Below are 26,455 nucleotides of genomic sequence, written 5' to 3'. Positions count from 1 at the left end.
TAAAATACAAATTATGAAAATTTTATTATCTCTTTCAAAAACAATAGATAAAAAATCTAAAAACCCGTCAATGGTTAATTTAAATAGATCATGTGATCAAAACTATAACTTACTCCCGAGACATTAATGCATGAGCCAAATGAGAACTTGCAATATAAAATTTATGACTAAAACAACTACTTCTCAATGAACTTGAGTGACTAAAAGTACTAACTTGCAAAATTATATATTCTCAAGATATTAAACAAAGACTACACCAATGTAAATAGGGAGACAATTACATTGACATCATTTTGTTAGACTTCCCCATCTCACGTGATACTTCCTCAATGTTAACTGCATTGCTAGCCTCATCGTCTACATTTCTCACTCCCGTCTGACCATTTCAGATCCCTTTACTACTTCCTTTGTATTGAGAATCTGGCTGATGAGCTTTACCAAAGTTTCACACACCAAATAGTCTCCGCGTCAACTCCTTTGAATATCTGCTGCTCAAATCAATAATTAGTTGTTTCAAAGGACTTTGAGATTGTTAAAAGAGCACCCAAACTTTCGTAATTCCTTTCTAGATGCTTGTAGACAACTGACAACTATCTAAGCAATTGTATCATACATACACATAAGTTATACATACATATGTAAATTCTAATGATTGATATTAAATTCCAATAAATGATTTCATTTGTTATATAATCAATCTAAATAAGTATTAATAAAATTTTTCACAAACTTGCACAGAAAAGGCAGAGATTCAATTTACCAAGTGAGACAACAATATATCATTCTCCTTTTATTGACAACGCTAAAATTTGTATCAGATGAATCTGTATAGCCAGATTGGTGTGTTGCTTGTTAACGGAGAAAACTGGTAGGTTAACAAAGATGAGGTTCGCGGCGTGGATCAAGATTTCTGTTGGCGAGAATGTAAGAGATGGTTGATTGTTTGTTATGGAGGTGGCTGCAATTGCAAGCAAAGGGTTCTAGATTGCTAACTGGAATAGCTCTCAAGAATGATCGATGCCTACAATCTGCCTACGTACCCCTATTTATAGGGGATCAAGCCGTTACGTAGTTCTTTCTCCTAAGAGACCCATGTGGGCTGGGCCTCCCCTTCTAGAATCTTCCTCCCGGAAGGGGTCCAATACGATGAGGCCTAGCCCTTTAAGCTTACCCCAAATGCAAGGACACTCCCCTACTCCCCGACAGGGACAACCCGCCAGACTACAGAGATAGGACCTTCCAGGGTGTCTTCTTCTCTATCCTCTACCTCCCAAGGAGGACAACTCCCTAGACTACAAGGTAGGGCCTTCGTAATACAACAATGAGATCTACTTGTGCTCAAGGGCGTCCCCCTAAACACGAAGTACCTCTCACTGCCCTTCGGAATGATGATAAAAATGAACTTTCCTTGGCAAGTGGGCGCGCCTCAAGATAGGGCGCGCCCTATCTTTTGACAGGGCTGCTTTGGGGCTGGACTGATCTTGACTTTCCTGGCCCATATAAACGTACTCACGTAGACCCGGCCCAGTTGCTATTCTTCATAATTTTGCGTATAACAACTACCCCCCAGATCTTGGTGTCATTGAAAATGTCGACGAGATCTTTAAAACTTTCACCTCCTTTCAGCAACTGTCTTTGACCTATCTAGGCGCGCCTCATGTTCATGACCGTTGAAGTCCTTGTTGTATACAGCTGTATCCCACAATCGTGTTATTTTTTCTTTTTTATTTTAATTCCCTTTTTTACCCGAGTATAAATACGGGTTTTTATCTTTTCTCACTTCTTCATTTTTACCTCTTTATACTCCGAAGACCTCTCGCCGTCGTCGATCTTCACCGAGCTCTACAAGCCACGTCCGTGCTCCCCTGCAAATTTTGAGACCAGCCCAGTACTCTCCTCTTCATAAGGTACACGCCCATGTCTTTATCTTTTTATTTCACCGAGCCATTTGTTAGTTCTGAGCATGTGTCCTTTCGTTTTCTTCAGTGTTCTTCATTTGTTGATTGTATGTATATATGTATGTATCTCTGTTTGATTTTGTTTAAGGAATCTTTAATCTGAGGTAGATGTTTGTGATGTCTGAGTTGTTTGACATAGACTAGGCGCGTCTCATAATAGTAATATGTAGTTCCCTATTTCCGTTCTGTGTAGAGGTGTGTTGTAGGGTTACTTCTATTTCTCTTTGCTCTGCCGTGTTTTTCCCTCTTCTTTCTTTCTTGGCGCGCCCTATCTTTAGGCGCGTCTTCTTGTTTTTTAATTCTCATCCACTTTTCTTCTTTCTTCCTCTATTTTTATTTATTTCTTATCTCGGCGCGCCCAGTTGTTACAACTTGTTCTTTTTCTTTTGCAGCTGGCAATTCTGGGCGCGCCAGTTCTTTTTTCACCAACCCCTTTACGCTCTTTTCCTTTTCAACCCCCCACAGTCATGGCTGAAAGTGGGGCCTCTTCTCCTGAGTTGCCAGAAACCAATCAAGTTGATATAAATGAACTTTTGGATCAAGACGACCAGGATCTTCGTGATTTTCCTAAGAAGAGCCGTATCATAGAATCTGAGGATGACCAACTGGATAATGCTGATGCAGAAGGATTCGCAGATGATGATGATGAATATGATGAGGATTCTGAAGAAGCTGCCGCCGAAGAAGAAGCCAGAACCTTTTATCATGCTATTAGGGAGGAGGACTCATCAGATGAGGCGCGCCCTCCTTCTCCAGCCCCTTCTCCTAACCCCTACGCTCATCCTCAAATAGCGGATAATGAGTTGGACTTCGACTGGGAGGAGGAAGGAGACGTACGTGAGACCCTCAAAGCCAAACGGCGCAAGAAGGCGGGTAAGTTAGCATGCGTGGGGTTGTCCTCTACTGCTTCTAAGGCAGAGATTGAGTGGTGCCTTAGGTATTATGATAAGGGATGTATCTGGGCGCGCCCTCATCCCTGGATGAGACCCCATATCTTTGACTACAATCCTAGGCTTCGCATTCCCAGAATGGTTCTCACACCGAAGTTAGTAAAGCTAGGCATCGGTCCCCCTCTCCATCCATACTTCAGGTCGATAATTGAGTGGTTTGATATTGCTCCAATCCAATTGTCTCCCAATGGCTGGAAGTTAGCCATCGCCTTGTTTATGCTTTATCAAGATCATAACAACCGTGCACCTACAATGGAGGACTTAAGTTTTTTCTTTAGATTGGGCGCGTCCAGTCTGGGTTATTATTACTTAGTGGTTTGGAAGACTCATAATTCCACAGGATGGTCTGAGGGAAAGACAAGCAACGAGAAGAAATGGAAGGAACCTTTCTTCTATACCTGGCCAGAAGAGAGAGTCAGGACTCAATTTAATACTTCTCCTAGTAAGTTTCTTATCTTTAGGCGCGCCCTTTCTTCATTTCTCTTTTGTCTTTCTTTTACTTAGACTATTCTTTGTATGTCTAGCTGAACGAAAACAGTCAGTGCTTACTGGGCGCGCCAAGAGGCGTGCGGAGAATATTATTAACCTTCCCTATGAGGCGAAGATTATCAATCATCATGTCACTACTGATCGCTTGAAAGAATATGGTTTCCTGAGTAACGCAGTGGGAGATATATGTCCATATCTGGACTTCTATGGGGGTCGCCCCATAAAGAGGAAGGTTAAAGAGATTGAAGAAGTTGAAGTCGAAGAGGAAGACGAAGAACTTGATGAGGCTGAATATCAGGGCGCGCCTGATTATGGTCACCCTCCTTTCTTTTGACATTTACTTCCTTATTCCTTGTTCTTTTTATTATTGCTTTGCTTGTTGCATCTGATCATATCTATGTTTTTAGCTTGTATCTCTGGTTGTAACATTCTTTTTGTGTATTTTCAGATATGTCTCTTCCTGCCGGATTTGGGATCAACACAGGGCACGCCAAGACACAGGGCGCGTCCGGTTTGAAGCAGCCGAGTAAAGTCTCTGTTAGCCAGCCAGCTCTTAAACGATCTCCTCCCAAGAAGAAGGAGGAAAAAAGAAAGGCCCAGGAGGATGCTCTTGTCCAAAATAAGAAGTTGAAGGGAACGGAAACTACTTCAGAATTCCCTTACGAGGCTCCAGTCACGGCTGCAGGTGATTGGTTTGCCAAGATGGCCGATGTGTATTTAGGCCCAGGGAGGTTCCATAACTGGCAGCAAAGGACAGGTGAACAAGCGGCTGAGGCGTGTAGGCGCGCCGCAGGTGAATTATTTTTTCACTTGACCTGTAACCCCTCTGACACTGAGAAAATTAAGGCGCGCCTAGATGCTGCAGAAGAGGAGAACAGCAAATTACAGAAACAACTGAAAGCATCTGAGAAAACCAAGTCTTCACTGGAACAATTTAAAGCAGATGCAGAGAGGGACATTGCCAGGCTCAAGAAAGATGCCGACAATTTGAGGATTGAATTGAACAATACAGCACAAGACTTGACTGTAGCGAGTGAAAAGGTGGTTTCTCTGGAAAGTAAAGCCGAAGATCTGAATAAACAATTGGGCGCGTCCTATGAAAAGGCTTTTGCTGATGGTTTCAGGAGCTATGTCACGGGTTTCTTGGCAGTCGATCCAGATTACGACTGGAGTAAGTTTGTTCCTTCTACTCGCACCTGGATTGAGGAATTCAAAGTGGAAGAGGCCAAGGCTATAGAGGAGAAAAGGTTGCAGATTGAGTTGGAGACCGCTTCTGACTCTGCCAGGAAGTTCTTAGAACAGGCCTCCCCACTTGAGGCGCGCCAGGATCACCAAGAGTCCCTGGAAGATCCTATCCCTAGGATTGAATCAGGCGTGGGTGCTTCTCAGGATCCTCCAGTTGTTGAGACGGCTGATACAACTGGATCTCAGCCTAACCCTCATGACTCCTCTCAAGATCAGGCTTGATATTTATCTCTGTTTTATTCTGAACTTTCATTTGGGCGCGGGTCCCTGTAACCCTGCAACTTGTTTAAATTTGTTTATTTGACTGTGATGGATCTTAAATATGAGGCGCGCCCTCATATTGCTGTTCTTGCACCTAATTATTAACTGCTTTTGCCAAGTATTATCTTTTATGATGTTACTTGCTTGTTCATCTCTCTTATACTTCACCATGTATATGAAAATCTCCCTGATTATGCTTGTGTTATAAAATATTTATAAGGGAACACGTGGCGCGCCGTATCACCTGGCGCGCCCAGTCTTGATCTCACTTAAGCCAGAAAGAGCAGTCGGTCTGACATATATTGATCTTTTTGCTTTACTACTCTTCTCGCGGGTTTACTCTTAATCAGAATTCTTAAGAGGAGTTATTGTCTTTGATAACTTAGTAATTTTTTAAGTCGTTACCAGGTAGGCGCGCCCCATGTTTGGGCGCGCCCTATGTTTGCAGGCAGTAAAAACGAATGAAAGAGTTTCGCCATCATATACTGAAAAGTGATTACACAGGGTGTTCTTCCTCATCTAAGGTCTACATGCTATTCCTATTAGCAGAGTCCATATTGCTCTTATTGGTAATACTTCTTCAAATGCTCAACATTCCATGCCTTGGAGATGGGCTCACCCTGCATGTCTTCCAAGTAGTATGCTCCTCCAAAGATCTCAGCCCGAATGCGGTAGGGTCCTTCCCAATTTGCCCCGAATACTCCGTGACCTGGCACTTTCATCCCTGGCATCATCTTGCGTAACACTAAGTCTCCCACTTTAAATGGTCTAGGCTTGACTCGACTGTTGTAGAACCGGGCTGTCCTTTGTTGGTATGCTGCCAACCTAACTTGCGACTCCCTTCTGACTTCCTCCAACATATCTAGATGTAGCCTCTGATTAACAACATTGTCCTCTTCCTGGAAGTGGTCTCTCCTGAAGGAACCTGCTCCGACCTCTACTGGAACCATTGCTTCACAGCCATAGGTTAACATAAACGGTGACTCCCCAGTAGTCGTCCTTGGCGTAGTATTGTATGACCATAGTACCATTGGAAGCTCCTCCGGCCAATCACCTTTCTTTTCTTCCAACTTGGCCTTCAGCGTGTGTTTGATGATCTTGTTGATTGCTTCAGTCTGTCCATTGCTTTGTGGATGATACACAGCTGCAAAGTTCCTCCTTATATTCAAGTCATCACATAACTTCTTCAATTCTCTGCTATCAAATTGTTTCCCATTATCAGATATTAATTTGTACGGGATACCAAATCTACACACGATTGAATTGAATACAAAACTTGTTATCTTCTTAGCAGTAATGGTTGCTAGAGGCGCGACCTCAGCCCATTTTGTAAAGTAATCAACTGCCACTACTGCATACCTGACTCCTCCTTTGGCTTTTGGAAGCTCTCCAATGAGATCTATCCCCCACAAAGCGAATGGCCATGGGCTGAGTAACGGAGTCAGACTTGCTGCAGGACGAGATGAATATGTGGCAAATCGCTGGCACTTGTCACACGCTTGCACGAACTTGCTTGCTTCACTCCTCATAGTTGGCCAGTAGTATCCTTGCCTAAGGATCTTCAGTGCAAGTGAACTACCCCCCGAGTGATTGCCGCATATTCCTTCGTGCACTTCTCTTAAGATATAATTGCACTCTTCCCCTGCAATGCACTTCAGCAGCGGCTGGTTGAACCCTCTCTTGTACAAGACACCGTCATATATTACAAATCTAGCTGCTTTGTATCTGAGACTTCTGGCTTCCTTTACACTTTCCGGGAGCTGACCCTCCTGGATGAACTTAAGTATAGGGGTCATCCAAGTATCCACAACTCCATCCTCCACCTCCATCAGATCTTCTCTGAACCGGGTGACCTTCTGTGCTTCTGACACACTGGGCTTCTCCTGAACACAGAATTGGATAGTTCCTAATAACTTGGTGTCCCTTCTAGAACTGGCCTTGGCTAATGCATCAGCACCTTCATTTTTCTCGCGAGGAACCTTTTCCAAATGTACCTCTTTGAACCTCTTCATTAACTCTTGTGTATGGGTCATGTATAAATTCGTCCTCCATCCTCGAGCTAAGAACCCCCCATTTACCTGGTGAACCACCAACATTGAATCACTATACACGATAAGGTTCTTGGCCTTCATCTCTATGGCTAGGGACAGACCATTGATTAAAGCTTCATATTCCGCATCATTATTAGTTGCAGGGAACCCTAGGTGAATGGCACTTAACAATCGACACCCCCCGGGACTAACCAAAACTATACCCACTCCAGCTCCGTCAGAGTTGACAGCTCCATCGACATGCAAGTTCCACCATGTGTCATCCTCCACCAAAAGACCGTCAATGGGCTCAACGTTAGGACTATATGGCACTATTGCCCATTCTTGGCTATCATCTTCAAATTCTAGCAAGAAATCAGCCAGAGCTTGACCCTTGACAGTAGCCCTAGGCTTATACTCCAAATCAAACTGTCCTAGCTCTACTGCCCACTTCATCAATCTTCCCGTTGCTTCTGGCTTATGCATAATCTGACGGAGAGGGTATGAAGTTCTCACCTCAATCTTATGTGCCTGAAAGTATGGACGAAGTTTCCTTGCTGCTAAGACCAAAGAGTATACCAACTTTTCCATGTTAGTGTATCTTGTCTCAGCATCCAATAGCCTTTTACTAACATAATACACCGGGAATTGGACATCCTTCTCCTCCTTTACAAGAACGGCGCTGACCGAGTGTCTTGAAACAGCCAGGTATAAGACCAATGTTTCCCCTTCTACCGGCTTGGCCAAGAGAGGTGGCTTTCCCAATTGTTCCTTTATCTTTTGGAAGGCCTCTTCACATTCATCCGTCCATACAAACGTTTTCCCAGCCTCCTTGATAGCCTTAAAGAACTCCTTGCATCTGTCTGAGGACTTAGACACAAATCTATTTAATGCCGCTATCCTTCCTGTAAGGCTCTGAACCTGCCTCACATTCTGAGGGGACTTCATATCAAGTAATGCCTTGATTTTTGCAGGATTAGCTTCGATCCCTCGGTGATTTACCATGAACCCCAAGAATTTACCAGACTCAACTCCAAATACACACTTCTGGGGATTCAACTTCATTCGATACTTCCTAAGTATGTCAAACATTTCAGACAAGTGCCGAATGTGATCTTGCGCCTCCTTGGACTTAACCAGCATGTCATCTACATAAACCTCCATAGTCTTACCAATCTGGTCTTTAAACATCATGTTCACAAGGCGTTGGTAAGTTGCGCCAGCATTGATTAGCCCGAATGGCATTCCTATATAGCAATACAACCCCCTGTCTGTTATAAATGAGGTATGTTCTTGATCTGGCTCATGCATGGGGATCTGATTGTATCCTGAATAGGCATCCATAAAACTCAGCAAGGCATGTCCAGCTGTGGCATCCACCAACTGGTCTATCCTTGGGAGTGGGAAACTATCCTTTGGGCATGCTTTGTTCAGATCTGTGAAGTCAACACAGGTTCTCCACTTCCCATTAGGCTTCTTGACAAGGACCGGGTTAGCCAGCCATGTAGGATAGAACGACTCCTTGATCAGCTTAGCACCCAACAACCGGTCAACCTCTTCCTTTAGTGCTTGGGCCCTTTCTCCACTAACAGGCCTTCTCTTCTGTCTCATCCCTTTCTTGGTAGGGTCGATATTTAAATGGTGGCTCATTACTTCTGGGTCGATTCCTACCATATCGGCATGACACCAAGCAAAAACATCCAAGTTGCTTCTCAAGAAACGGATAAGGCTTGCCTTCAACTCCCCTTTCAACTTAGACCCTATCTTTAATATTTTGGCCTCCTTGGCTTCCCCAACCTGGATTTCAACAGTATCCTCAGCTGGACCGGTCTTGGTTGACTCTAGGGGCAGCCTTGGGTCTAGATCAGACTCGTCTTTTGTTCCAGACGTCTCCCCTTTTTCCCATATAGAGCAGGGCTTAAGCTCTGCATCTGAATCTACATCCATTGGTTCTTTCCCTTTTGATTGTTCGAGATTATCTCCTTCCTCAGGAAATTGGACGAAGTAAGTCATATTGACCTCCCCACCAGTGTTGGCAACAAGGGGTTCTTTCAGTGCTCTACTCTTCTTGAAACCCTTAAGAGATTGCAGGTAACACTCTCTGGAGTCATACTGGCACCCCCTTACAACTCCAATCCCCCCAGGTGTTGGGAATTTCATAGACAAATGATATATTGATGTGACCACTCTCATTTCTTTCAGTAACGGTCGCCCAATAATGGCATTGTGTGATGAGTCGTGATCCACAACCATAAAATCCATAACCTGAGTGGCTGAGCATGTTCCTTCTCCTAGAGTTACCGGGAGCCGGATTGTTCCTTTTACCTTTACAGCCTCTCCACCAAACCCATAAATATAGACATCCTCAACTTTCATATCCTTATCAGGGAGGCCAAGCTTCTGGTAAGTGCCATAATAAAGAATGTTGACAGAGCTTCCGTTATCAACGAGCACACGATGAACATTCATTGGACCAATACGAAGGGCGATCACCAGGGCATCATTGTGCGGGTGGTGAACCCATCTGGCATCTTCTTCTGAAAAGGTAATGTCAATGGCTTCGCCTCTAAAGACCTTAGGCGGTCTAGATGACAAATTATGAATATTAGTAAGGGGCCTACCTTTTGCTTCCTTTGCATATCTCTCCATAGCCCTGGTCCCTTCACCGGCCAAATGTGGCCCTCCAAAGATGACATGAATGCTTCCCTCCTTAACGAATTGGATGTCCTCTTGCTTTCCCCTTTCTTGATCGCCAGTATAGCCAAGCCCCCTTCTGTCCTTGGCTCGAATATCTCGTCGGGACCGGGCTTCTCGTACTATCCATTCATTAAGCTGGCCTTATTTGATTAGCAACTCGATCTCCTCTTTCAGTTGTCTACATTCATGGGTATCATGCCCGGTTGATTCATGGTACTCACAGTACTTGTCCTTATTCTTGGCTTGCCAAGAATTTAGTGGAGCTAGCCTGCGGAAGAGTCCCTTGTCACGATTAACTTCGAAGATGTGATCAATTGGCGCGGCAAGCGGTGTCCAGCGATCTTCCCTTTCTTCATGATCTCGAGGAGGTGTGTAGTTCCTTCTATACATGGTGTTGACCCGGTTGGGACTTCGTCGCCTCCCCCTTTGTTCTGGACTTGGGGACCGGTCCCTTCTCTTTTGTCGAGCCTTACCAGGGCTTCTCTCATTCTTTCGACTCTCAGCCAGTGACTGTTCAACATTTTTGTATGCCTCAGCCCTTGCATATAAATCTGCCAGAGACTTGGGATCATTGCCTTGCAAGTGCTTCCAAAAATCAGTTCCTACTCGAAGCCCAGCCACCAAGAAGCTTTTCAGTGTCTCATCAGTTGCCCCCCGAACATTGGATGACTCTGCATTGAAGCGTTTGAAGTAGGCATGAAGAGTCTCTCCTTCCTTTTGTTTGATATTTGCCAGAGTGGTGACCGGTGGAGCATACTTGACGGTTGCCTGGAACTGAGTCAAGAACATAGTCTGCATGCTTGTCCAAGTAGTGATGGATGCTGGTTCCAACTTCCGGAACCATTGGTAGGCACTATCTCTGAATGTGGCCGCAAGAAGTCTACACCTGACAGGATCCGGTATCTGGTAGACACCCATCTCAACATTGAACCTTCCAAGAAACTCTACAGCATCTGAGTTGCCATGAAACTTTAAATCGGAGGTGGTGTTTCTGTAATTGGCTGGCAGCGGAGCCTCTATCACTTCAGCAGAGAATGGTGATAGGGCTTGGCTTGAAAGAGACGCTTGGCTTCCGTCGAAATGTGCCAAAAGCTTTCTCAGGCTGTTGACATCAATGGCTCCGATGCCTGGAATGGTCTGAACGTTTGGCTGTGACAGAGTCATTGATGGTAGTGTTCCGGTAGCCATGAGGTCATTTGCCGTGGCGAGAAGATTGGATTGATTAGCGTGAGTCTGAGCAGATGGGGGCGCATTGGCCTGGGATGAGGCTTGAATATGCGGATTGGCATGAGCATTGGCCTGAGACGAGGCTTGAATGTGCGGATCGGCAATGGTCTGATCAAGATTTGCCTAACCATTCATTATTACATATCCTACTACTACCAGAACGAAATATAACATAACTTTTACGATAATTTACAAAGAGGAGACAAGAAAAGAACCTGATGATGAGTCTTTCCGTTGCCCGGAGACGTCGCATGCTCGCGCGTTCCTCCCTGACTCTGCCGTCCTTCAAGCACAATCGGGTCTCGCTCCGATCTTCCTCCTAAACCACGGGGTTCTTGTTCTTGCGATCGGTCATAGCTTCTTGAGTCTGATCCATGCGGAATCTCCTTCCTATGTCCTTCTCGTCCCGTGCCTGCCGTTCTTGATCCGGTACTCGCATATTCAGGTCTGCTTTCAAGATCTTTGATCAGGGCCAAAAGATCCGCCCTACTGACTCTTCCTCTGTATCTTTCCGCCAGAGCGTTAACATCTCGACTGGCTTCCTCCAGATGTGCGGTTGATCGTCTATCTTGCGGGGGTCTTCCTCCGTCCCTGGCGCCCTCTCCTCCGGCAGTAGTCTGGCCGCCTGACGCGAATAAGTTTCGTGGAACAATCACAGGCCTTCTATCATCGCGATGGCCTGACTGACTTTCCTCTTCAAAGGGCTGCTTCCCGGAACGATGTGTTCCGGGAACAAGGGACTCCAGTTGGGCAACTCGCTCTCTGAGAGCTTGCTGTTCTCTCGCTTCGTTTCTCAAGTAGTGCAGCTCCTTGAGTAACTCCTCGTTGCTTATGAATACCGGCGGCGAGCCGGAGATGGGGCGTCTCATAACGCCCGACTCTCCGTCTGTTATGATGATTGCTCTGTCCTGGGAGGCGTTCCCGACCGGCGTGTTGTCGACGGGAGGGTTATTGCCTATCCCTGATCTAGGATCGGGGGGTTGGTTCCCGCCGGGCGTTGTCTCGCCGTGATTCGACATCTTTCTCCTCGATGGAAAATCTTGAACTATGCCCTCCTTCTAGCGCCAATTTGTTAACGGAGAAAACTGGTAGGTTAACAAAGATGAGGTTCGCGGCGTGGATCAAGATTTCTGTTGGCGAGAATGTAAGAGATGGTTGATTGTTTGTTATGGAGGTGGCTGCAATTGCAAGCAAAGGGTTCTAGATTGCTAACTGGAATAGCTCTCAAGAATGATCGATGCCTACAATCTGCCTACGTACCCCTATTTATAGGGGATCAAGCCGTTACGTAGTTCTTTCTCCTAAGAGACCCATGTGGGCTGGGCCTCCCCTTCTAGAATCTTCCTCCCGGAAGGGGTCCAATACGATGAGGCCTAGCCCTTTAAGCTTACCCCAAATGCAAGGACACTCCCCTACTCCCCGACAGGGACAACCCGCCAGACTACAGAGATAGGACCTTCCAGGGTGTCTTCTTCTCTATCCTCTACCTCCCAAGGAGGACAACTCCCTAGACTACAAGGTAGGGCCTTCGTAATACAACAATGAGATCTACTTGTGCTCAAGGGCGTCCCCCTAAACACGAAGTACCTCTCACTGCCCTTCGGAATGATGATAAAAATGAACTTTCCTTGGCAAGTGGGCGCGCCTCAAGATAGGGCGCGCCCTATCTTTTGACAGGGCTGCTTTGGGGCTGGACTGATCTTGACTTTCCTGGCCCATATAAACGTACTCACGTAGACCCGGCCCAGTTGCTATTCTTCATAATTTTGCGTATAACATTGCTAATCAGAGGAACTGAGCGGCCAGACAAATGGTCATTTAAGTATTTTATATACACATACACAAAAATTAATAATTAGTGTCAATTAAATGATAAATATGATAATCACGCCAGTAAAACATATGATAACACCAAAAATCAGTTGAATGTAGTAGGAAATACGATGCCTTTAGGTTATTTGAGTCCCACAACTTGTCTCAGCCATGCTTTCTTCATTGTAATGTAGTTTCCTCGGCCTTTGATAGCTACAAATTGTAAAAAGAGATTCCATTAACATTCACATCCATATATCTTGTAAATTAAAAACATGTTTGAAAATTTAAAAGAATTGCTTACAGATATAGAAAAAAGAATGAAAATCTCAAACTATAAAGTCAAAAAAGAAAAAGAAAAAGGAAAACAAAGATGAATACAAACAATCAAAGATATAAGCATGTAGTCTTGATAACGGTTATATATATACCCACTCTCTACCAAATATATAGATATATAGACATATACATATAAATAGATATGAAATCAATCAAACAAATTACCATAAATAAAATCATTGTTTTGAATCTTGTCATACTATTGTTCAACGAAAGCTATAATCAAGGAAATTTGAATATCAAATTGAAGAGAGACAACCAATATGATTTCAATTTTGCAATACTTACTTTGAATTCAAATTTTTAGATGGTAATGGAAAGAAACAAATGAAATTCACTCGCTTCCCATTCTGAAGCACCAATCATGCATATAATCAAGCAGACCTACATATGCCTTCTAAATTGCTTACAATTTCTGATCCAAAAAAGATATTATTCTTCAAACAAAATTAAAAAAAATTCAAACCAATTAAATATTTAAAAAACACCGATTATGCAGCTGATTGAGCATGCTTAAATATCAACTAAATGCTGCTTCACACATCTTACCATTACGACGCTATGTTACTGCTCTGATATATAAATTTGAACTAATTTTATATTTATTTTAAAATAAAAAATTAGAGAGTAAAACATATATAATGACGTATCTCAAATTTTTTATATATAAGAATTACTTTATTAAAATTGAAAAAAAATAAAATAATGAAGAAAACAATAACACATAAATGAATTTAACAACACAATAGTCGTATCATAATTTTTTAAAGTATAACATATTTAATGGTGCATCAATACCTTATTCTTTTTTGTATAATCTTATGAAAATATTTTAACACTACTTTATTTTTAAATATTTTAAGAAAAGACGATTAGCAGTTTAAGAGGTAGTAATCACTATTCCAACATATTGAATTTTTAATGCAGTATCATACAAAAAATCTTGTAAGTGCTTAGGAAGTCTTTCCATGTTTAATTCGAAATAGATAATAAGCTAACAATTACAATTAAAAATAGGTTAATATACAAAATATACATGTAGTTGTGAATAAATTAAATGTATAAAGATAAGAAAAATATTGTTTGAAATTTTTTAAATACATCTTAATTTTAAATATTTTAAGAAAAGGCAATCAGCAATTTGAGAGATAATTATATTTTTAAATTTTTAATTTTTCATGCAACATCGTACAATAAAGTCTTGAGAGCGCTTAAGAAGTCTTCCCATAAATGGTAAGATGAATTTGAATTTTTAAAATAAATAATAAGAATTGATTTGATTTTGAATTTAGAAATAATTAATGATGATTAGTTTCATATCTTGGAGAGTATTTGAGAAGTCTTTTCATTCATAAATTAGAGATAGAGGAAGTCAATAACTACATTTAAAAAATATGCTAAAAATTAGGAAGGAAATGATTTTTATTTAAGACAATTAAAATGAAAAGTAAGAATGCATGCATAATTTGTGGGACTTTCTAAAACTTGACTTATATAAATCAGTTGATTAGATGGCGCTGCTTATGTGACATAATTAAAATATGTGGTTTTATGACGTGTCATTTTACGAATTACGTGTATTTTTAAATATACAAAATATACATGTAGTTGTGAATAAATTAAATGTATAAAGATAAGAAAATTATTGTTTGAAATTTTTTTACATAAATTTTAATTTTAAATATTTTAAGAAAAGGCAATCAGCAATTTAAGAGATAATTATATATTTAAATTTTTAATTTTTCATCCAACATCGTACAATAAAATCTTCAGAGTGCTTAGGAAGTCTTCCCATAAATGGTAAGATGAATTTGAAATTTTAAAATAAATGATAAGAATTGATTTGATTTCGAATTTAGAAATAATTAATGATGATTAGTTTCATATCTTGGAGAGTACTTAAGAAGTCTTTTCTTCATAAATTAGAGATAGAGGAAGTCAATAACTACATTTAAAAAAATATGCTAAAAATTAGGAAGGAATGATTTTTATTTAAGACAATTAAAATTAAAAGCAAGAATGCTTGCATAATTTGTGGGACTGTCTAAAACTTGACTTATATAAATCAGTTGATTAGATGGTGCTGGTGATGTCAACGCTGACATATTAATATGGTGGTTTTCAAAAAGATGTGGTGATTTTCAAAAAGATGTCATATTAAAGATGTCTTTAATAGAGAATTAAACTGATAATCAGAGCTGACAATCAACGCTGATTTGATAATTAAGACAAATAAAATCAAAAGTAAGAATTCATGCATGATTTGTGGGACTGTTTGAAACTTAACATTTATTAATCAGTTGATTAGATGGCACTGCTGATGTGGCATTAAAAAATACGTGGCTTTATGACGTGTCATTTAACGAATTACGTGGACTTTGTGACTGGGCATCGTTCAGGAATTATGATATAATAGATAATAGATAGATTGTATCATGCTGAATAAGGATATCGATCAATCCTAATAAACCAAACACAAGTCCAGTTGATTCAACACATGCATACATTTCAGTTTCACGAAAGGCCAAGGACCATACATGATACAACCGAAAAACATAGTCTGAAATTCAAATGCTAGCTGAATAGGTCAACATATGGATACACTGGTAAACAAAAATTAATAGTACAACAGTAAAACTAAGGCAATGATATATAGGACCCGCTATAGAAGAACATCAAGCTATGAAGTCACATTCCCCCAAAATAACCAGCCAAGAACCAATTACAGTATAATTCAATACAAAACAACTCGTGAAAACACAGATCATTTTACTCCCAAAAAATTAAATTCAAATTTCCGAGAAACGAATTAAATACAGAGCATCAAATTAAACTCGTTAATGGATAGATCAGGTTTCAGCAAAAGACGCACATACATACATATATCAAAAGGTCATCATGAAGATTCCAAATAAATTTGAATCGATCCGGATACAAACTCTAAAAATACTGATCCCAAAAGTAAATCTGGAAACGCTAAACTCCAGTATACATACTTACATACACACGTATATAATCAGGGCAAGAAGAAACTTAGCAATGAATCGATGTGTGTGTGAGCATAAACAAGAATAAACAGAGAAATTAATATATAAAGAAAACTAATTGCATAATCAGAGTAGAGCAGTAATAAAAGATGATGATGAAATAGAGTTGAAATCAATTTTAAGTTCCGGCTTTGAATTCAAACAAACGGGTTGGAATCTGAATTATATATCATAAACCCATAAAAAATTCCACCAAACACTTTGTTTACTCTTTTACTTGCTTTAACTTTAATTTTCGATACATCCACACACAAGACCCCACGTATTAAAAACAAAAGCCTAGTAGTCAGCAGCAAGGGCCGCAAAACAACGCTTGTCCGGTCAGCAATTAAGATATACACTATACATACAGATGAGATATGTATGCACTATAAATAATACAATGAATCAAAATGAAAACGCCCGCGTTAACGTGGTTCCTTTACGCCCTCACAAATATCTCCCCGTTCTCTCTCCAAACCACACACACATACACACACAAACTCCTCTCCTAAACCAAATCTTCTCTTACAAATATCTTCTTATGTGTGTCTCAACTCTACTTTCGTTTCGGACAGCCGAATTTCCGACTTTGACAACATTATTTACAATACTAGTAGTATTTTTAATTAGTAGCGGATCGAGAATTTTAGTAACTTTAAGTATGTAATAGTGAATTCGGAGTAAGTCGAAATATTAAAAGTTTGGTCGAGCGGTCGGGATTTATTTATGGTAGGGAGTAGTTCGGTAGGTGCGCTTGTGCCATCAGTGAAGTCGGATCCGATGGTGATCGGTGGCGGTTCTGAAGCTCAAGCTGCTGGTGAGGAAGGCGGCGGGGACGAGGCGGCGATGCAGGTGGCGCAGCCTTCGGTGGTGGGAGTGGAGGCGGTGGAGATGGAGTCGATGGAGATGGACAAGGATTTTTTGTGTCCGATATGCATGCAAATTATTAAGGATGCGTTTCTGACTTCTTGTGGACATAGTTTTTGTTATATGTGTATTGTTATGCATTTGGAGAATAAGAGTAATTGTCCGAGTTGCGGTCATTATCTTACCACCAAGCAGATTCATCCTAATTTTATCCTCAATAAGGTTTGGTTTCGAAATTCGGAGAATTGTAGTCATTGTGTTTTGGTTTTGAGTTAATTGTTGTTTACAAGCATGGTAGTGATTTTGTTATTTTTTGGCAATTCAGTGGAATTTAAGTAGTTAGTACAATAGTGCTTCCTGTTGTCGAACATGCTTATTCTGGAATGTGATGAAAATGCAGTCATGTTTAGGCATGTGCTTGCTTTAATTTTATTTGGTGGGATGTTTTTACTTTGATGTCCAATTTTAAATTAATATTTGCTTCCTAGTCGATATTTAGGATGATTGGGACTAATAGTATAAATCATTAAAGGATTAAATGATTGATCACAATAGCAGAAGTGGATTTGATGATTTGAGATGTGTTATTGTCAAATTGTGTCATATATGATGCAGAGTGCAGACATAGCATGCCATTTACCATTTGTTTTATATGTCTAAAGCTTTCGGATGAACATTCTTATTTTGTTTTAAATATTCCCAACATGTAGATTCTCCTATAATTTATTTTGTTCTGGGGTACCGCTTTTGTATTTTATGTGCTTTATAATTGACATGCGACTGGTGTAATGTTAAATATTTTTGGCAAGCCATATATATGCTGAAATCCAGTAGTTTGGTGTCTGATGAACCTTGATGCAAAAATTGAACATGCTGCATTGATTTGGAAACTATATCTCAATTTGCGAACTAATCATTATTTTCTACGTTTGTCTGAAATGTAATATTAGAATACAATTCTTAGGGACTTCTATTTAAGATATAAGATGGCCGATCAAAGTTGTATGGTTGTTAGATGAAGCTCTACCTAGCTGAATCATTGCTTTTTTCTTTCATATAAAAAACACATTAGTTCATCTTAAGTACTTCTTTCTTTGCTAACTACATTTTAAGTACTTAATAACAAGGTTCTTTAACTTTTCTTTTGACTTGTGAATGAAAGCAGAACTTTGCTTTGGTATCTACCAATATCTATAAGCATGTAAATTAATTTTGCAGTTAATGACAAAGACTTCTGCTCGTCAAATAGCCAAGACTGCAACTCCATTTGAGCAACTTCGTCAGGCACTACAACAGGTCAGTTAGCTATTGAAGCAAAATAAAATTAAAGTAAGGGAGCCTGTTAGAGCAATATAATACTCTGTCAGGTTGCCTTACATAGTGGGTAACAGGAATATATCACTCTCATGTTAGTATTTAATTATTTGTATGTAAGATGAAATTAGCAACACCACCTGATTTGCTGCTGCAGGGTATGTCGATAAAAAGAATTATGAATTATAGTTTGTACCGTACGTAATTTCAAAAGAAAAAAAAGTAGGCCACACACAAGAAGGATCTGCTTAACCAAATAAAATGAAATTGAAATGGGAAGAGAGAGATAAGATGTTTATACCATATATCAAATCCGAGAGAAGTTGTTGCATTAAATGTGTAATGTTTTTCGGAGTAGTTGCTTTATTTTATTGAAGGCATGAGGTATATAACTATATATGATACTTCATAAAAGTTCCACGCCAGTGGAATATGCTGAAGCCAATTGTGGCAAAGTCATTAGTAAAACTGAACTTTGTGCCTTGGTTTTTTCAGGAAAACTGTTGGCACTGATCTTTAGTTAAGAAAGATATACTAGATATATGTCTCAGTTTTCTTCTAAACTTCAGAGCATGCTAAAAAATGTAGCAACTTCTTACTTGCACTTATGAGCTGCTTCACATATTATATTTAACCTTTTCACATATTGTATACACTTAAAACTTATACAATCCTTAAGCTATGCACGATTATATCACTATCTTAGAATGTGACCCTTGCCTACTTAGACAGGGATGCGAGGTATCAGTTAAAGAGCTGGACATCCTCATAAATATGCTTGCAGAGAAGAAGCGGAAAATGGAGCAGGAAGAAGCTGAGACAAATTTACAGATAATGCATGATTTTTTGCTATGTCTGAAAAGGCAAAAGCTTGAAGAGCTCAACGGGGTTGGTTAACTTGAATTCATTAATCAATATCCTAATTATATGTCATGCTGTTATTGAACTTAAAGACAACTCCATTGTTATGTGTTTAGGATGAAATTATCAGGTAAATCGTGAATTAGTAATATTGAAGTAATTTATTATGTTGGTGTATACATAAAGTTGAAATGTGTAATCAGGGCCAATGCTCTAAAAAGATGGCACCTAATTGATGTACAAAAGCATCCAGCAGATAAACTATGTAACTCTGTATAACACGATATTCTGACAAGATTCTTTTCAGAATGTGCATTATTATCTAACTTTTGTCTGTTTATTCTTGCACTCAAAAGTAATTCTATGAATACCTGTATATCTTTTTCTTGTATGTCACATCCTATCAATGATTTTTTCATGTTTAAACTGTCAAAAGGTTTTTTTTTTTTGAGAGTACTATCAAAAGGTTATTGGAAGCATGGTTAATATTTTAATTCTTTTTTAACATTCTAATTGTAAATACTTTTTTATAGATACAAGCTGAGCTGCGTTACATCAAGGAGGACATAGGTGTCGTTGAGAGACAAAGAATAGATTTATACCGAGCACGAGAAAGATATGCAGTAAAGCCGAAGATGCTTACTGAGGATGCTTCAACAAAAACAGCGTGGCCTTCATTGGTTGATAAACGCGGTAGTGGAATAATGTCTAGCCCTAATGTGCAAGGTCAGAGCAGGATGACATCAGGCAGTTTGCAAGATAGGAGAGCTGATGCACTGGCTCTTAGAAGTTCACAAATTTTCCAAAGGAAGGATGCTTGTAGCGGATCTGATTCGCCACACAATACGCAGTCAGGAGTCTCTGCAGCACGGAAGAGGCGGATTCATGCACAGGTTAGCACCTTTTTGCATTATATGTTTAGAGATTAGGAAATATTAATGTTAAAGTAACATCATTATGATTTCAAAGTAAATACTAGATTATGATGTGCTGGTAGAGACAGGCCTTTAGAAGTTTACTAGGTTAATAGTAGCTTAGCATTGCAATATGTATTAATACTATTTTGATATCTGGTTAATTCTGTTCACTTGTACATATATTGATACAGTTTAATGAGCTACAAGAATGTTATCTTCAAAAAAAGCGTCAGCGGGATAGACAAGCACATAAACAAGAACAGAGGGAAACAACAGCTGTAAGCAGAGAAGGTTTTAGTGCAGGACTTGAAGATTTTCAGTCTGTTCTGTCTAGTTTTACACGCTACAGGTTATAAAATTTTCTAGTAAATGTATGGTTGATTGAAAAAAATTCAACATTTCTTCCTAATGCTGTCTCTCTCCCTTTCTCACACAAACACTAGTCTTTTCTTTATTTGCAAATTTATATTCGGAAGAGTAAGTTGTGATTAGTGTTTGTTTTAAATAGCCGGCTTCGGGTCATAGCTGAACTTAGGCATGGGGATCTTTTTCATGCTGCCAATATTGTATCAAGGTGAGCTGATCTATTTAAATACAAATTTTAGCACCTAATTAAATTGTTAATATTTTTCACCATGTTCTTAGAGATTGATATATGAAACTTTCAGCTGCCTATTCAAACAGAAACATTTGGCCTAAACTAGAAATCTTGGTGATGACTTAATATATGTGCTAAATGGCACATTGAGAGTGGATTTATCTGCTTTTTCTTTCCATTGACCTTCAGCCTCATATTTAGGGTTGTATGATGGACAATTATGTTACTTCATTGAATTTCTATACTATTTGAGACAAGATTTCTGCCTGTTTTTAGTCACACTGTCTTTGAGAACCTCAATACTGAAGAATTAATAGTTCACCTAATGAACCTCACATAAAACTATGGAGAGTGTATCCATCCAAATATTTCTCTTATTTAGAATAATATAGCTAATTTGACAGTAGTGCTGAACACAAATTTACTAGCATATTCCCATGCAACTGACGGGTATCTTTGATATTTAATTATTTATATTTTAATTATTATTTTAGCAAATTTATATTTACTTTTTTTCTTTCAACATATTTTAAAAATTTCGTTTCATAATTGTATTTAAATGTATAATTATATTTTGAATCAGATTAATTGGTTATTTATATTTTAGTGCATGTTGTAAAAATATCTGAATATTTCTTTCAAATGTGTTATGTTTAATTTTAAGTATGTTTAATATAATTAGTTAATGGTATTTTTGTTCTTCTATTTTTTATACTTTAATCCTATTTTTGATCTACGTGGGACCAATGACGACCATGGCAGCCAACCAGCTAAAGTTCCTTATGTTAATCACATACAAGATATTACTCCCTCTGTTTTATATTACATGTTGCTTTGAATGGCACGCGTCTTTAGGTACGTCGACCGTATAGTAAAAAACATTGTTTTTGAATGATTTTTTCTGTGAATTAATAAACATTGTTATATATTTTTGTTCAGAAAAAGTTTGTAATTAATAAATTTAACTATGCTGTCGAAGCACTTAAAAAGTGTGTGTGCTGTATAAAAAAAAAAGCAGAGGAGTATAGTGGCTCTCTGGTTGCATTTGTCTGGCAGTTTTCTTTAGAATTACTGATTCTGCATTGGATACCTGATAGTCAAGTTTTCTTATTGAATCAAATTGATATAGGAATTTGGATATCATTTTACTAGATCAGATTTGTGTGAATTAATCGAAGAGAGGGAGACTATCTATTGCAGTCTTGTGCTCTACTGATCAGTCATGTTGAACACTTCCCCGATTATTAAACAACTTATATTCATATTGTTATTGTCAATTTGGTTTCTTTTGGGAAAAGGTTAATTACAAGAAATTATTGTACTCCCTTTAGTAAGGTATGAACCCTTGAGCTGTTGACATTAAGAGAAGAGGGGTATCCACTAGACTACAATAGTAGGAATCATTGTTATTGTTATTCCTAGTTTGCTTCGGTAGTTTCCTTTTCCGGTTTTGTTTTTTGCATTTGTTTTTCATGAAATACTACTACTGCATACTAATATAAAACCTTTTTTTTATAATTAATTTAATAGCTGTCTCAGCTTACTCTATTACTTCGTTATATCTTTTTGTGCTTCAAACATATTTTTATATGTTTCCGGTATCATTTTAAACTTGTATGGCTTCTATGGATGTTTAATCGATCCTGTTACTTCTGGTCGTCGACGTAATTTGTGATTACTGCTTTGTCTATTAGGACTTCATTATAATTACTTTTGTTAATTAGGACTTCATATCTTTACTTACACTTCTGTTGACGGCCAGCTTTTCATTTTTATTTTGCAGTATTGAATTTGATCGAGATGATGAATTATTTGCTACTGCTGGAGTTTCGCGTCGTATCAAAGTGTTCGAGTTTAATTCGGTAAGTCTGAAGTTCTATATGGTGACGAGTGGCGTCCATAAGTAAGGCTTATATATCTCTTACATCCAGCGTGCATTTCCTCTCCATAGGAGCATATTTCTCAGCTTTGCTAAAGCTAATAACAACATATAATAACACCACAACTGCCTGGACTATAAGTTAGGGAAGGTGGAAAGCCGCTTTTAGGAGTACACACAATTGGTAGCTTTTGTGGAAGACTTTAGATCCATTTTGGCATTAGAATCGACATGTAAACTTTCTTACAAGACAATATGACATGATACTAAAGATAGGAAATGCTTCCCTCAATTTAAATTCTTGTTAGCAACTACCCTGGAATAGAGATGTGAAGTTTATTCGAAGAGGGGCTAGGATTATATATTGACAATCTTTCTAAAGGTTCAATACATAAGAAATTTACCATCGCCATGTGTTTCTTCAAAAGATCTGAGAATTGGTAAGGATCAGATATCTGTAACACCTACTCTAGTTCCGATTAATGATGTGCTTTACTGCCCTATTTTACTAGGGGTTTCTAGCTTTTATTGGATATTTCCAGTTGATATGATTGTAAAGATAATTATTTTAAAACATGTTTTGGTAGTATATAAACAGAAGGCCGTTCTAGGTGTGATGTTCTAGTGTCTGCTTTCCATTCTCTATACGCAGCCTCTTTAGGAAGAACTAGTACAAGGCTGTGTACATCAAGTCCTTCCAAAGACCCCAGTGATGTGGGAGCTTTGTCTCTGAGCATGAGTAGTGGTACACAGGCAGAAGGGACACCTAAAGTGACTTGAGTGAGTCCAGTCACACCCCGCCCCAACCACAATGTTTGGACAAGGGTAGAACAACAGTTAGTAAAGTAACTACTTGAGCTAATATTCCAAGTGTGCCTCTTTAATATGGCGTCCATTATGGTTCACATTTTGGAAATGGTAAAGTGGACGGCATGACAAAATTTTGTCACAAAATTTTGTCAACTACATACTCTAATTTCACCAGTACATACATATTGTAGGTGGTTAACGAATCAGCCGATGTGCAATGCCCCGTCGTTGAAATGTCTACACGTTCCAAACTTAGTTGCCTAAGCTGGAACAAGTACACTAAAAACCACTTGGCCAGCAGTGATTATGAGGGTATTGTAACTGTCTGGGATGTAAATACTCGCCAGGTGGTTATTCTTCTTAATACTTATCTATAGTATATGTTTTTGCTGACGTGCTGTAAATTCTAGTAGTCTAAAGTTTGCACATATTTCTTAGAGTGTGATGGAGTACGAGGAGCATGAGAAAAGAGCTTGGAGTGTTGATTTTTCTAAAATTGAGCCTTCAATGCTTGTATCTGGGAGTGACGACTGCAAGGTACGTAAAAGTTCTTGTGCAATTTAAACATTTTTTTGAATTGAGTTGTGGTTATTGATTCAAGATTTGAACCCAATATATGACAATATAATCAATGATTTATTCAGAGACATTACAAAGGCAACTTCTATGGTATCTGGTGATAGGGAAGTGAGATAAGCTGGACAACTTATTCTATGAAGAATAATGTACATCTCTTTAAGTCAGAATTATTAAAACCTAATAATTTTAGAGTTTGACCATTCCATCTGAGGGAGGGGTTATAAACTATATACACATGAATCCGTAACTAGGAAAAGTAATCAAATATAATCTAAAAGATGAAACAGAGCAAATACAGCTAATTCATTAATTTTTGGTTTAAATGAGTACGAGGCACTAAATTTAAAATTTTCATGTGTATCTGGTTTCCATCAGGTTAAAATATGGTGTACAAAACAGGAGGCGAGTGTCCTTAATATTGACATGAAAGCAAATATATGTTCTGTGAAGTATAATCCTGGATCTAGCTTTCATGTGGCAGTAAGTTCCACTCTGTTGCAAATCTCTCTGAAGTATGAATACTAATTCTAGTAACCAATAATCTGAGTGTCTATGATTATGATCGTTGGCATGCATAATTTTTGCAGGTGGGCTCTGCTGATCATCACATCCATTACTACGACTTGAGAAATATAAGCCAACCTTTACATGTCTTCAGCGGTCACAGAAAAGCTGTTTCTTATGTAAAATTTTTGTCGAACAATGAGCTAGCTTCTGCATCTACTGACAGCACATTGCGGTTGTGGGATGTAAAGGAAAACTTACCAGTAAGTTTTAATTTTCATTATGTTGTTTAACACATATATGCACTTTAAGAATATTGCATATCACAAGAGGTAATTATGCAAGAGAAGGAAACCTCAATGATAATAGCTGACTTTTTGAACTCTGTTACCCAGACTCTTCATTTTTTTGTCCTTATACCCGTGTCCATTCGACATGACATGGGTGTGGGTATGGAATCTGAGTCAGATATTTCTTATAAATACCAGACAGTTCACCATGTAGCATCCTAGTTCAAAATTAAAACTAAGGTCTCCTTGCGACTTGTTTATGGAGAACAAGGTCCTTAAAAGACTTGTTTCTGTGTTATTCTTTCGAATTTGTGCTACAATTTAACATACATAATTTAGTGTGTGAATTTTGTGCAGTAGACACTATTTTCATGAATGTACAATAAATCAGTCTATATAAAGTTTTACTTGTATTAAGTTTTCATGCCAAGTCCCTGCACGGGTGTCCGTTCCGGATCCATATCCAAGAATCCTATTTATATTAAAATTCAAATCGGACTCTGGGATCGACACCCCTTGTCTGACACCCATTCCAGAGTCCAGGAAACATATTTTTTAAAGCATTATTTTTTGGATTATAACAACGTTAAGTAGATGCATCTAGCCTTTATCAGGGAATAAGCCACTTTTTGTCAAAAATTGACAAATTCAAGGGTTGTTAATTTTAGGCTAGTGAAGTCTTTTCATCTTTTTTTAAGCTTCAACACCCATCGTCTATGCTTAAATTCTTATATAGTTCTGATTGCATAGCTGCAACTTATGCTGGTGCTTATGGTAGTCGGTGATTATTTTCTTTTATCTGATTAAGTTAAACCATTTGTCTTAACAGTTGCGCACATATAGAGGACACACCAACGAGAAGAATTTTGTAGGTCTCTCAGTGAATAGTGAATACCTTGCTTGCGGCAGCGAAACAAATGAAGTGTTTGCATATCACAAGGTTTATATGTTCTAGAGAAGTAACGAGAACTTCAGCTACTTCAGTATCAATCTGTTATGTGAAAATAAACAATTTCTTTCTGGATTTAAATTGTAGGACATCTCTAAACCAGCCGCATGGCATAGATTCGGTGCTGATTCAGAAGAAGCCGAGGACGATCCAGGTTCTTACTTCATCAGTGCTGTTTGTTGGAAAAGTGATAGTCCAACAATGCTGACTGCAAATAGTCGAGGAACAATTAAAGTTCTGGTACTTGCTGCATGATTGGTATACATGTAAAATGAAATTTCATAATAAGAGTTAGTTTGTAGACTGGGAAAATTGTCATATTAGGTTTGAAGGATTCTTATCCTCCCAAGTTCCGTTAATATGGGACTCGAAAATTCCTGAAGACGGGTGTATGTAAATCATGTCTTCCATTATTTTTTTTCCTTCCCTTAATCATTCTTTAAGAATGTGTTGGCTGTTGCAAAGTGCAATGCATTGGTTGTCACATTTTAAGAAGCATTTTATTTACAGGAAGTTGTCACATTTTAATACAGAGTTGTTGATTGCCACAGCTCGAACATGCCTCTTGGGTACTTTTTTGTTTCTTTTCGGCAACTTTAACCATGAGGAGCGTGAAATTAAACAACTCCCTCCTGGTGGAAGCGTTAGCTAAAAGAAGCTCTCTTCCGGTGCAATAACTCTTAAAATTTCTTTCCTTTTCTAGTGGATACGTTATTAGACAGTGATGTTGATTTTGAAATTTGCTGTGAATATGAAGTCAATATACTTATATAAAGGAGAAGCGAGGGCCCGAGGGGCGCTGCACCTATAAATACTCCTATAGATTGTAGGATTTTGAATCATTTAAACA

At 38.8% G+C, this 26,455-nt stretch overlaps 2 protein-coding genes across 2 annotated transcripts; one reads left to right on the top strand and one right to left on the bottom strand.

The window, feature by feature from the left end:
* Positions 1 to 5,466: 5,466 nt before the first annotated feature.
* On the bottom strand, positions 5,467 to 11,876 carry LOC135148505 (uncharacterized). The gene is made up of 4 exons (XM_064083757.1): positions 11,073 to 11,876; positions 9,852 to 10,980; positions 6,263 to 9,749; positions 5,467 to 6,097 (listed from the first exon to the last, which is right to left on the bottom strand). Exons 1-4 carry the CDS (start codon positions 11,874 to 11,876, stop codon positions 5,467 to 5,469), a joined length of 6,051 nt encoding a protein of 2,016 aa, XP_063939827.1.
* A 4,558-nt stretch (positions 11,877 to 16,434) lies between these two features.
* LOC108192291 (E3 ubiquitin-protein ligase COP1) lies at positions 16,435 to 26,133 on the top strand. Its single transcript, XM_017372815.2, has 13 exons — positions 16,435 to 17,126; positions 18,123 to 18,200; positions 18,951 to 19,106; positions 19,613 to 19,972; positions 20,188 to 20,345; positions 20,505 to 20,570; positions 22,378 to 22,456; positions 23,475 to 23,630; positions 23,722 to 23,820; positions 24,238 to 24,342; positions 24,450 to 24,629; positions 25,486 to 25,596; positions 25,693 to 26,133. The coding sequence occupies exons 1-13, from the start codon at positions 16,764 to 16,766 to the stop codon at positions 25,858 to 25,860; spliced, it is 2,079 nt and encodes a 692-aa protein (XP_017228304.1). The 5' UTR covers positions 16,435 to 16,763; the 3' UTR covers positions 25,861 to 26,133.
* The last annotated feature ends 322 nt before the right edge of the window (positions 26,134 to 26,455 follow it).

Source organism: Daucus carota, chromosome 8 (assembly GCF_001625215.2).
Source record: "Daucus carota subsp. sativus chromosome 8, DH1 v3.0, whole genome shotgun sequence".
Classification (NCBI taxonomy): Eukaryota; Viridiplantae; Streptophyta; class Magnoliopsida; order Apiales; family Apiaceae; genus Daucus; species Daucus carota.
The sequence above is the reverse complement of the archived record's forward strand: the minus strand, read 5'-3'. Positions and strand labels throughout refer to the sequence as shown.

Excerpts from the sequence above, each read along its gene's own strand:
- LOC135148505 (XM_064083757.1), bottom strand. The coding sequence starts at position 11,876 with ATGTCGAATCACGGCGAGACAACGCCCGGCGGGAACCAACCCCCCGAT. Across the intron at positions 10,981-11,072 it reads ACGGAAAGACTCATCATCAG|GCAAATCTTGATCAGACCAT; the intron begins GTTCTTTTCTTG and ends ATGAATGGTTAG. Across the intron at positions 9,750-9,851 it reads CAAGAATAAGGACAAGTACT|TACGAGAAGCCCGGTCCCGA; the intron begins GTGAGTACCATG and ends ATGAATGGATAG.
- LOC108192291 (XM_017372815.2), top strand. The coding sequence starts at position 16,764 with ATGGTAGGGAGTAGTTCGGTAGGTGCGCTTGTGCCATCAGTGAAGTCG. Across the intron at positions 18,201-18,950 it reads TTCGTCAGGCACTACAACAG|GGATGCGAGGTATCAGTTAA; the intron begins GTCAGTTAGCTA and ends CTACTTAGACAG. Across the intron at positions 22,457-23,474 it reads AAGTGTTCGAGTTTAATTCG|GTGGTTAACGAATCAGCCGA; the intron begins GTAAGTCTGAAG and ends TACATATTGTAG.